Source organism: Lates calcarifer, linkage group LG13 (genome assembly GCF_001640805.2).
Source record: "Lates calcarifer isolate ASB-BC8 linkage group LG13, TLL_Latcal_v3, whole genome shotgun sequence".
Lineage (NCBI taxonomy): Eukaryota > Metazoa > Chordata > Actinopteri > Centropomidae > Lates > Lates calcarifer.
The window spans coordinates 18,248,085-18,261,178 of NC_066845.1; the positions used below are offsets into that span (position 1 = coordinate 18,248,085).

Consider the following 13,094-nt stretch of genomic DNA (forward strand, 5'->3'; position numbering starts at 1 on the left):
TCCAATAATGTCACTGAAGCCAACATACTGGAGGTGAAAATGATTGGCCTCTGCATGTGACTTGGCGTCCTTTTTGCTCATTCAGTCCACACATATGCAGAGACTCCCAAGGAAAACAAAGCTTTTAACAAGTGCTAAGATATTCATTGTTGCCATCGTGAACAAGCCCAGAAAAGGGTATTAGTGCTCCAGGGAACATTCCTTGTCTGTTGTTTTTTCTTTCCACCTGAATAATTTAAGGAGTTGCATGTAAGACAAAGTTGCATTCACTTGCTTCATTATATTTTAATCCAGAGCAAATGATGCTCTGCATCAACTTGGCATGGCCAACAACTTTTAATAGTACTCTCTGCTGTGATTGCTCATAAATCTGCTCTAGCAATGCAAGCACATCTAATATATCCTCCTCACCCTGCCCTTCTCTTCTGTCCAGGGATTTGTGTTCAGATGGATGCCAGATCAAATTCCTCCACAGGTGCTATGTTATTATCGGAGATAACAGCCGGTGGGTTTACACAGAGTTCACCAGGGCTCATAAAAGAAGCAAAGCTTACAAAATAGTCAATTACAACACATTTAGATGGTACTAAACACTGGAAATGTAGGTCACTGTGAGTGCTCAATAACAATCTGAACTCATGCTAAAGTTAAAAAGCTGACCTCCAGTCAATTATTGACAGACTGTCATCACTCTGTTCTCTGTATAAGTCAATGCAATTCATAACTATTTCCATACAGCTATAGTAAGCAATGATCATTGTAACTGAAAACCACTAGTAACATGGCTGTTGTCAAGGTCAGGTCATAATATGATTTGCTAGAATGATGTTACACAGTAAGTGTGAAGTCTAAAGCCATAAGCTCTCTCACAAGGTCTCGGCAGTTGTCGTGTTGGCGTTAAACTAGCTTGTGCTGGACTCCCTTGAGGTACACAGTTAGCTCAGCACCCCCTCCATAACCTCCTCCCTTACAGAGGAAAGCTCCTGGCATGTCCCACCGATATGTCATCATGGTTATTTATATACTCCCACCCACCCCACATAAAGTCACACATCTGGACTGTCACTGACAGAAGAGCTCAAGCGCTATGCCATGTCACGAAAGAGCTGTAAGGGGGGCGGAGAGTTCATAGCACAGTTAAGGCTTACACTTTCCCATAATAAATAGTCATGACATGCCCGAGTAAAAACCCTGTCACATATTCATGCAGAGGAACAAAGGTGTCAATGAACAGACAACATCAAAGTCTAAAAGATACATTGCTGTGACGAAGCAGTGGGTGTACTGTGGGCTGCAAGGGTCCATGTTCTATATTAAATTACTTCTCTAACCTCAGAACACAACACACTCAACCCACTAACACGTTATATACTGCAAGTAGCAAATACTTGAAAAAAACATGCTCATTTCTCTGTGTTTGGTAATGAAATTAAAGTCTGTCAGTTGTAAACAGTACCTTATACTGGAAATAACAACCACCCCACCACCCCCCTCTTTATAAGGGCAGCTGAGCAGTGAAGGTATTTCTAAAGGTGACTGTCCAGGCGTTGGGTGTCCTATCCAACCCTGCAGTGAGGCCCTGGGGAAAAGCTTAGGTTACAACTGCCAGAAACTTGAGGCCTGATGTCTGCATCAAAAGTAAATTCCACTTAACTTGCCACATCCCTTTCCAACATGATCTGGGGTGTTTGGAAGTCTGAGACTCCTTTATATAGTGCATACCATGTTTGTTTGTGCTAGCAGGGTGGATCATGTGCCTTAAAGTGGCAAGGGCATGGTGGTGTGGAGACCAGTGGGACATTTGGCAACAAGTATCAGTCTTCCGTGTCCCATTTCCAGTTTTCCACTCCTCCACTTGCAACCCCCTGTCCTCCCCAAATCCCCTCTCATTCCTCTGCAGGACAAGTGGCTGTATTGACCCTGAGAGCCTGGCTGACTTTCATGGTTGCAGCTGACATATGAGCAGGATGCGCAGATGAATTCCTAAATTCCCTTTGCCTCATTGCAGCTCCTGTTGTCGTTTAGGAGAAATGCTGTAACTCAACCAGCATCAACAGCTTCACACCGCCTACCACACTAATAAACTGTAAGCTCAGCAGAGAGCCAAGCTGAAAGGTCAGAGGTCATGGGCATCCAGTGTGTGCACAGTGAAGGGTTTAGGAAGCTGTGGGATGCAGGATGACTGGTGTGGAGGCTGGTGTGTGGAGCCTGGATCCTGGATCCCCCCTAGTTTTCCTAACCCAGAGTCAGCCTTAAACTCCCACTGGTATTAGAACAATATTTATTTGTGTTAGAGGGGAGGTGATTCATATTACTCAAAATCACTGGCATAGTACGGGTGAGATCTGCCTTTTGCTGCGCATTTTTTCCTCTCATTAGAGGTGTCCGTGCCCAGAGGAAAAAACCAATGCCTACCACACATTTCCATGTAGTGCCAGCTCTGCCTTTTCTTCTCTTTGTGTGCTGTCTTTCACTGCAGAAGAAATTCACAGTGTGTGGGTTGAGGCAAGGGAAAGGGTCACAGCTTTTTTATCGCTGCATTATTTAAGATCCTGCCGAGTTTGTTTTTTTCCCCTCTTAGCAAATTCATCCAAGTCAAAAGCGCAATACAATCTTAAGAGAGAGGAAAAAAGGAAGACTGTAACTTGTGTAGCCCGAGGTGGGCTATGACTCACCTAGACATTGTTCAGATGGAGTGAAAAAAAAAAAACAAGTTCAATAGGAGTTTCTATTGAGCGGTGCTTAAAGCCACCTTTCTCTTAACAAGCTGCAGTGAGAGGTGGTTTGCCTACCAAGCTTGCCTGCAGCTCTCCGCAGGGCGATTATGTCATGGCGGGCCAGTCAGAATGATGTGTATCTATCTGTTAGAAGGCAGCACTACTGCAGCAAAGGCTCTGACTAGGAATATTATTATTATCTCCTCCAGGATCCTCTCCACAGCAACAACGGTGCCGCATTGTGAGAGCTCTGGAGAAAGCTGTTTTTGAAATAATCCGCCTGTCTGTTATCCTGCCTCTCAGACAATAACATCCAGAAAGGCTTTTTTACTTTCCACCACCCACACTGACAATGGGGTAAAGGCTTTACAACAAAAGGATGATGTGGATATGGGGACAGTGAGTTTCTGTGACCCGTCCTATCATACCTCCTCATAGTGGCCCCGAGGGAGCCAGGATTTGGTTGTGGCTGTTGACCAGCCAATCAGGGAGCAGTGAGCCGTGTCTTAAAGGGCTATCTGCTATCTCGGCTGCCGAGAAGCCTGGAGAGCCAGGAGAAGCCACTGGTGCTCTGATCTATATCAGGGCCACAGAGTAATGACGAACAGCCTCCTGATTCCACCGGGAGATTACCTGCGGTTCTTATCGCTGCTGGCACACATTTTGACATTAAAAAGGAAGGAGGCCACACCCTTTCCCTAGTCAGTCGTGCAGTGCTGTGCCAAGCAGAGCTACTGCTATCTCCTGCTTTTGTTTTCCTGTCTCCCATTGCCTTTATCTCTCTGTCTTTCTCCCTCTCTCTCTCCATTTCCATGGTCTTAAGCAGGACTTAATCAAAGTGCAATGGCTGCACCACACTGACCCTTATCTCACCCTAAATGAGATACTACTAACCTTTCCAGGTGCACCCCCCACCCCACCATCCCCCAATTCCCCTAAGCCTGACAATGGAGGAGAGCCACGCATGCTTTTAAACCACTAAGCTCAGATCTGGTGTTGCATTAATTGAGTTAAATGGATTGCGATGGTCGAGATGATTTGTCTGTCGGCTTTTATTGCTGCAATTTAGACTGTGCCTCATTGCATTATGCCACTTAATGAGAGCCCTTCGCAGCCGTTTTGTCTCTGCTGGTATTAACATGCACAGGTTCACTTCACAGGAGAAAGTGGGAATTTGTTCGTCCTAATTCCCTGCGATTTTTAGTGGATAATCAACTGTCATTGACATTTTATAAATGGGATTTCTTTACTTTTTTGTTCCATACCTGTTTCTCATGTCCTTTTTGTTAGTCTGTAATCTGTGGGGTTGAGATTGTGATTTGTGACCTCCTCCATCCTTATAGCCCCCCACCACCCCACCTCCATCCTTCATCCCGGGGCCTTTGCAGGGAGTTTGAGCAGGTCTGGATCCTCTCCGGTGAAATATGCCTTGTCCTTTTTCCTTCATTTCTCCTTATCTGGTTAGTGCTGGCTGTGGGCCCGCTGCGGCGTTGATTTGTGACCCTCTCTGTCTGCAGCGGCGAGAGGCTTTAATGCAATGCGTGCCTCTGCCCTTCTCCCTACTGATGAAACAGGCCCCTGCATTCCCCTGATAGACTGCTAATTTGTATACTAAACTGACAGGCAGCCATGATAAGGGCTAGCAACTGCTGCACAGCCAGGGGAGGGAGGGGAGAGAGGAGCAGTGGTGTGGGGTGCGGTAAGCGAGACGAAGGGTAATATTTTACACAAAGCTCAAGCCCCCCTGCTCCTCTCTCAGCATTCATTTCCCTGCGTCTGTTGCTAGGGGGAGAGAGAGCAGGAGTTGTCAGCCCTGGCCCACTGTCATACACACACATACATTATTCGTGGCTATGAAAATGGTACTCAGGACTAAGCATAAAGAGGTTTGTGTGTATTTTGTGTGTGTGCAAGGAGAGACCACTCCATTCTACATGGTCACTATGGAATTCATTATCATCTTAATGATGCTCCAGTTGAGGCAAGTATCTGTTGGTTGACAGTTGCGTGGGAGGTTTCTTCTCTCTTTTTCGTTCATGCTGTATATCCCATCATGCTCACTAGGGGGTTTGCAGTCTTGCTGGCCCACACCTGTTCTGACAAGCAGGCAGTGGCAGCGGTGGTGGTAGCGGTGGGTGGGAATTGGAGGTATAAGGTAGATGGTGGCTGCTCCCTACCTTGGGAATGCGCAGCACTGCTGCGGCTTATAATAAACGACCGCTCGGGAGGTCATTAAGTTTCTGGAACGGTGCGAGGACAAAATGCAGGGGAGATAATTAATTTGGTGTCTCCCGTTGCAGCCTGGGAGCTGTAGGCCCATTGTGAATGGTTAATGCGGCATTTATTGCTAAAGTAGCATTAGCAGACGTCTGGGGTGAAAGGGTGACAGTAGTTGAGGGCCCTGAGTAGGTGCTGATAAAAGTGTTTATCAAAGTTACTCCCACATGAACAGAGAAAATCAGGCCCCTGCTAGGGTTTGACTGATAGGTGTTTTTACCATATCAGTACTGATAAGCTTCTTTATGTCAGTGTTCGAGATCATTGTGCAACCTGAGAGCCATTTTGTAACAGAAAACACTCAATAAAGTCAGATCAGAACATCACATTGAAATAATTTATTTCCTTAAAACAAACATTGAAACATAGGTCAGTTTGGCTGTAGTTATCTATTAAAGTAAACCACATCACCTTCATCTGATTAGGGATTTTGGAACCCAAAACCTGAAAAATTGGAAGAAAGGGCAGTGAAGGAGGCAGTTGACAGTGATGAAACACCAAGGGATGAAGCAGTGTGTGTGTGTGTGTGTGTGTGTGCATGCCCCCTTGCCTGCTTCCCTTCTTCTCTTTCTCACTCTCTTTTTTTTTTTCTCTTAGCTCTTTCTTTCCTGCTACCTGACAAGTCTTTCAGTGCTGCATCATGTCACATTACTACAGCACCAAATAATCATATATTCTTATAGAGAACCATCAATTGTCATTTATGGTACCGTTCGCTTACACAACGTTATTTAAGCCACTTATTTAGATGTCAAGGAAGCATGCACAGTAATGTGCTGTGTTTGTTTCCTATTCTCTATTAGCGGTGATTACGCAGTAGGACAACATACTCCTAGCTACACCTGCAGTGAGAGTTATTAAGTTCATTTTCCTCTGCCTGTATGTATCGTTTTGCAACTGATGATCTTTTGTATTGTCCGTTAAACTGGTTTTGAAATTAAACTGTCAGTCATTTTACAAGTCTTTCATTTTCAACTGAAGCAAATGTCATTTTGAAAACTTGCCGTCTCGCATTTGGTTTGTGGTATGTAAGTGTTAAAATTAGCCGCCTTACCGCTTGTCCTGCAACAGTCTGTCAAGAACATACAGTAGCATGTGCCAAATGACTCAGAGCTAAATTGTAATTATAGTCTTTGCAGAAATGAGCCCACAATAAAGCCTACTAACAGGTTTCTTTGTTTCCACACTACAGCTGTTGTGATAGCACAGCCAGCCTGCGTAAAAACTATATTTCTGCCAGGGAGGGGAATGGCTTTACCTTCATTGCTTGCATGGGAGGAGACTGTATTAGGAATTTGGTTTTAGTTAGTCTGGTTGGAGATCATTTATTCAACTCCAAGGAATGCAGGACATGCAATGGGTGCTCTGAAATCAAAGGTAGATGGATGGCCCTGGGATCATTTGATATAAAGCAGGGGGTTTGGTGGGTGGGGGATTTGTAGGGAAAGAAATTGGTCTCTCAGCAGTCTTTACTAAATCAGGTTAACTGAATCTGGGTAATTGCTGACTTTCCTGTCTCATTGAAATCACAGCCTTAACTGATCAATGCCTTTCATAAATTCATGCCTGAAGGTCATTCAGTTGATTATGCCGCCCTCCCTTGCTGCCTGCATCGCCTCGCTCAGTCGGCCCATTGTGCAAAAATTAAGCGTGGAAGCTTTTTAACACTAAAAAAATGCAATTAAGCTTGTCTCAGATTTTCTAAATTAATTAGCTTGCTGTGTTGTTAAGTAAAAGCGATGTGGACATGGAAAATTTGCTTCTTTGCTGTGACAGCAAATGCATTTCGCCTCACAGTAAATGTCTTACTTATTGCTAGCAAGGGTTTCTGCCTCTCTGGTCTCCTTTGCGGCTCTGCTATTATCTAGAGATTTACGCAGCCAATAAGTCATTGGTGTTCAGGGAAGTTGGGGACTTTTTAAAACAAACAGCAGTGTAATTTGTAATTTGGCATTCCCTAAATCTGGGAATTATGGTTCCGCATGTGGCTCTTTAGGGAGTTAGCACTCAAATGGTGGGTTTACTGGCTCAGCTCCCTCCCTGGCCGCCTTCTTTGTCTTTCTCCCCCTCGTTCCTTTTACGACTGCCGAGGAAACTTGAGGATTTCACAGCTGCTGTGAGCTGGGCCCCGGCTGGGCCCTATGACCTCCTTCTTGCTTTTTTCCCCCTCCCTCAGTCTCACTCCCTTTTTTCTCCCTCTCTCCAGCAGTCTCTTTCCTCAGGGAGCTCTTGTGTGGCTCAGAGGAAGCTGAATCATAAAGCATGGCTAATGAATAGAATAGGGAAGGAAAGCTGAGGCCTGCTGACGGCCCTCCAGAGAGGAGGCCAGGCTCCTGAAGCCCCAGGCTCAAATAGCAGACGGCCCCCACAAAGGTCAGGCTTCCTGCGGCCCGCTCCAAGGGCTTTTGGCTCCCAGGCAATGTGGCTTGAATTTCCCCCGTTATTTTTTTTAAATGGTTAAATTTCCCTGTTTCCTTTGGAAAACCTGGCCTTTGCTCCTCTTTTTTTCTTTGTCTGTCTCTTTCTCTCTATATATATTTCCCCTCTGTCTCGTCTTTCCTTGACTGTTTTTAATGGCACTCAGGGTTGCCTCAACAAAGAGAGTGTGAAGAATTTGTTATACATGACCTCTGCACACCACAACCGCAGGCAGCTCGAGACTGCCAGCAGCACAGCCCCATGAAAAAATGTCAACTTGACCAGCAAAACCCAGAAAGTTCTACAAAAACAACAGCTAGCCAAATCAGGGCTCTGCTTTGACATGCCTTTTTAAGAAGTGCTTTTGTAAGCCGGCCTTGTAATTGTGGATTATGCGACTGACTCATGCAGACTTGGCAGGTGCAAAACACAGCATTAAAACCTAAATATTGGTTGTTGATGTTACTTGGAATACGTTTGGAATATAAAACAGCTCACTGCACTTTCAAAATGGCCAGACAAGGAATAAGGAGATCTAGGTCGACACATGGTAAACTCAGCATTTTCTGTTCTCTTTCTCAGGAACATGTTATGTCTGCCTTGCTCTCTGGATAACCACTCTGGTCATAACAATTGTTTTAACTGTTATAGTGAGTTATGGCATGACCTACCCTGTCTTTTTTGCTTTTGTGACCCCATGCCACACTATGCGAGTCCCTGAGCCAGCTCCCGTGTCCATTTGACAAGCTTCATTTCATTCTGAGCCCATATTTTTCTTCCAGGGCCTCCGGGGCTGTGATTCAAGGCTGAGGTTGTGCTGCTGCAGTGCTGGGGCTTGGTACTGGAGCGTTTAATGTCGTCCAAAGCTAACAAAGAGCCTGTGTTGTAGCTTGGCGCCCTGGTTCTGGGAGACTGAAAGAGGGCAATGCACAACACTCTGTCTTCCCTCTATAGTTTTTCACCTCGTCTACTGTAAGAGGAAACAGGAAACATCTCTATTCAGAGTGTTGGCACTTCTTAGAATGTTCCTCTTATTGAGATAAAACTAAAGAGGTGTTACTTTAAACACACTAGACGACCAGTCCTTCTATAAATAAAGTAGTTTATCAGTCTTATAACTAACATGGCTGCAAGCAGAAGCTAAAGGTCAGTGTTAAAACTGCAGTTAAGAATCTAATGATATCAAGCATACAACAAATATATCATTAGGAAGTGACTCGTTAATGCTTCACCATTAATGTTGTTCCTAACATTGTCGTTTGCAGTCTTACTTTAGAGTTTGGTGTAGGCTAATATATAACTGATATATAATGATCAACATTGTTATTCGTGACTCAACTCAACCTACCTGTATTTTATATGGCTGCAGAGAATGAGGCAGATTGTTGAGAGGTTGTTTTCCCTGGGCACTGTTATGATTAGAGCTGAAACAAGACATCAAGCACAGACAGACAAACACTGTGGAGAACTGTAACACAGTGGCAGTGAAGGAGAAATTGGGAGGTCTTGGAAAGAAGAGGACGTCCTCAAAACACTTGTGAAGAACTAACTGGGATGCCAAGGACAGCCATCTGTGTTTACAAAATCATTTGCTTTCTCTCTCTGTCTCTGTCTCTCTTGCACTCACTCTGATTCACTGTTCATTCTTTACATATGCTCCCTTTGTGCCGCATAAAATACAAGCATGGCAGTTAAGGACACTCAGGCCCTTTGGGTGGAACATATGTTCAGCTCTTGCAGCTTTTAACAAGTCTGCAGAACCCAGATGAGAGAAACTAAAGCAAAGGGAAATCGTGGCTTTAAACAAAGCCCCTATATGGGCTGATATTACAGGCTGAGGACGGTCATTGTTAATATTATCTTCCAAGCACACAGAGTTTTTCTACGGTATTTTGCACAATGCCAGGTTTTGTGTGGATTTACTACTTCTTGGTCATAATGTTTAAAAATTTCCTTTCTGGCGAGTGAATGTGTATTTTTGTAAAAATGTATGATGTGTTTTGATTTAGGTGGTGCTTGCCAGAATCTACATCCATCTAAAGGACAGGGGAAAATACCTTGCAGTGTTTAGTCTAGTCTAGTTTCTATCACTTCAGACTCAGATGCCTTTCTCCCTCAAGTATTTGACTCAGCCTCCATTTGACTGTAGTCCACCAGGTTTCCACTCACTGTCAGCCACATCAACCAAATCAGTAACTGTTTTTGACTCAATAAATGCTCATGTTCTTGACAGATCATCTGTTTTATTTCCAGTACAGGCTGATATTGACTTTGATAAACGAATCTGTGAATAAGGATATTGCTTTTAGAGTAGAACCAGATTCTATTCATGAGATATGTTATTCCATTCAAAAATATGATTTCTGAACAGCAGCGTGTATGCAGGCACCTTTGTGCTCTAACGCTGCATAGCCACCTCACTGACTTCCTCTGACAGCATTTCTTTTGAGGGTTTTCAGGTGGCACAACAGTGCCACCTAATGTTACCTCACCGGGAAAAAGCCAGACAGGGACCATCAGGTACAGAGGAAGCTCTTCTTGTTGGCTGATTGGAAGCTGTTGATTGACTGTGTAATTGTGTGTATGGGAGCTGGACCTAACCTCCAAGCACTTGTGGTCGCGTTTGTGACTGAATAAGCCTTTTACAAGGCAGACAAATTATGTGTCAGTGCTTGTATTAGTTTTGATGAATAATCTTAAATTGTATGAGTCAGTTTCTTTAAACAGGATTATCCGAAGTTTGCCACTGATTCAGCTCATCAGACAAATCCACTAAAGACCTGCCTTCTTGTTTTTCCAGGTGTCTGATGTAGGATCAGAGAAGCTCTTTTCCCCTACCACACCCAAAGGTAAGCGCCAGCTCTATTTTCTCCATTCCGCCTGCAGTCTTCCCTCTTCCCCCTCATTCATACACAGAACAACAACTGGGTTTTGTGTATTAGTCCAGATCTGTCCCGCTCTAATCCTGTAGCTCCCATTCAGATTTAAATGTCAGCAGACATAAACAAGGTCTGGTGACTACATATGCATACATTTTTGCCTGGGTGCCGAGTGGCGTTTCTTGGACGACCCCGCCAAAGGCTTAGCCCTCCTACATATTGGTTCATTAGAGGGGATTTAGAGCCTCCCTGCCACATGCTCCCACAAATGGGAACTTCCCCTCAGGCAATACAAGCTCACTGACAGCAGGCCTGGAACATAATGGATGCCAAAGGAAAGAGAGAGAAAGAGCTTTGTCAGCCTCCCAGACAACACAAACTCTGTGTGTGTGCATTCACATATGCACATATGTGGATTATAAAGCCTTTGCGTTTGTATTATGTTCATGCATGATTTCATGTTATTTTGTGCATTTGTGTGTCCCTGTGTGTCCGACCACATACATGTGTTGGTGTATTTGGCACACGTGGGCAGAGAAATTGGGCTGCACCTGTATATTCACTGAATGCAATATGCTTGCCAGGTCAGAGCAGGGAGAAAGGTGTCAAGTTGTGGGTGCAGGGAGGCAGGGAAGGGAGGAGAGGTGCGATCAGCCTACTAGTGACAGACAGTAGCATGCAGACCACATTCCCCCAGGGCAAGAACCAGGAAGGAGGGCTATTAACACAAGCAGGGCGAGAGGGAGGTGGAAGTGTAGAACAGTGTAAAATATGGCCATATGTGAATGTTTTTGGGTTGGGGGTGTCTGCAGAACAGACTGGACAAACAGACCAGCATGCCTTAATTGGACTATTAATAATGTCATCACAATAGACACCATCATGTTGACAGAATCTGGTTTGTCACATACACATATTTTACTATTTCACTGTAATACACATTAGTGAGACAATCATTGTCTTGTGGTTGTTAAATAGGTCTGTTTTGGTTTGGTTTGGTTTGGTTTGGTTGTGATTATGCACCACCACTCCTCTGAATTCCAATTTAAGAGACCTGTAGCATCAGTGTAAATCTACCTCCTGCCTTTTTTTAGAGGTTTTATTCACCTCCACATCAGAACATCCACTGTGAGAGCCAGAATCTCTCAACAACATATGAAAGTGTTGCATGGTCTGGTGCAGTATCTCTGACTGCTGAGTGGAAAAGCATAGCTGACAACGAGGAGAGAAACCAGGCCTGCCGGCCGTATGATGTAGATGACCTGTGACCAGCGTCGGCCTCATGAAACCAGCGTTCACAATGACAATGACTTCCAGACTTGCATGGTTTAGAAAACAACTAGACCGCGTCCGACTCCATTTATTCTCTGCCAAGCTGCTGGTCTACTGCTGTTGTCAGCTGTCAGGGTGTTGACTTATTTTCCCTGCATGCCCGCACAGAACATGGCTGCATATAAACATACTCTGCCGTGGAGAACTGATAGTACAGGCACATACACAGCCGCTGTCTCTTACACACATCCAGTCAAACACCCCTTCCATGTCAGCTGGTGAACGAAGGCCTCTGTGGAACTTGCTAATGTGTACACAGGGCTGAGGATTAGGAGCCTGGAATTACATCCAGACAATCCAATCAGTGTCTCTTGTGATTATCACACAGATCAACCAGATCCTGTTTGGGTAATGTAGAAAAAGGGTACCAGATTAAAACTGGGGGTTAGAAGGGGTGAAGCAGCAAAGAAATCATCAGTTTGATGAAGTGATTTGGTGACGTTGAGGAAGAAGTTATCACGCTACAATTGCAGAGATGCCACAGGCTAGCTCTCATCTCCCATTCCGATGTTGTTGTTTTGAGTTCTAATGGATTCTAGGACAGTGTTTGTTTTTGGCCCAGACTGGTTTTTCTCTGTGTGTATAATGTGTGTGTGTAATGCAGAGCAGCCCACAGGCTGTTTTCCTCTGGTTTAGAATGCAGCGTATGTGTCCCATTACCGGTCTCGCTCACGGTCCTGTGGGACCAATGAAAAGCCCGCTTTCCTCTGATCACCAGGCCTGTCGGAGCTGTTGGCTGGGAGACACAGACAGATGCACACACACACACACACTTCAACACACATACATTATGGCACACATAAATATATAATGCTGTGATGATGTTTGGCTCGTACAATTGTCCAGATAGTGAGTGTTGTTTCTTTTCCTTTGACCTCTTCCTTTCTTTTCAGCATGGTGCTCTGAACTTTTTTTTGGTGAGCAGTTACGGGTACAAACAGTTGAGGTTAAGTCCAAATTGCACACAGGCCCACAGTCTGTCATGTTAATGAAACGGTTCAGGGTTAATAGAGGAGAAGAAAGACCAACATTGTAATCAGCAAAGGCAGAGCGCTGTAATTATGCACACAGAACATGGTTTTGGGCAAAACCCAGACACCCTTGCCTTTTTTCTCTCATATTTTCTTTTCATCATCTCTACATGGCTAGTCTGGTGACAACCTGTTATAGATGCAGCAGCACTACTGATAGCACAAGCTAATAGTATCTGTAATAACACAGCGCACACTGTGCAGCTCTCTTTGGATGTTGTTACCCAAGACCTAGCACAACTTCTGCTGAATGTCTGTCTGTGTTGGTGTTTACGAGGTAGGAAGGTACAGCAAAGGGCAAGCATTATCTAACAGTTATTGGTTTTTGTTTATTTCCTGTCTTAAACCTCCTGCAAATTATTGATTTTCTGGAGGATGGCATGTTTAAGTAAAAGCGCTGTGAAGACTTGTGCTCCACTCAGGGTTACTCTTATTGAATT

The 13,094-nt window shown here is 44.5% G+C and overlaps 1 protein-coding gene across 7 annotated transcripts in view; it reads left to right on the plus strand.

The window, feature by feature from the left end:
• fbrsl1 (fibrosin-like 1) overlaps positions 1 to 13,094 on the plus strand; it is a 265,820-nt gene that overhangs the window by 220,739 nt on the left and 31,987 nt on the right. For all 7 annotated transcript variants that reach the window (XM_018668828.2, XM_018668829.2, XM_051075365.1 and 4 more), the window contains one exon: positions 10,213 to 10,261. In XM_018668828.2, coding sequence (XP_018524344.1) covers positions 10,213 to 10,261 — 49 coding nt within the window. The remainder of the gene's footprint in view (positions 1 to 10,212; positions 10,262 to 13,094) is intronic.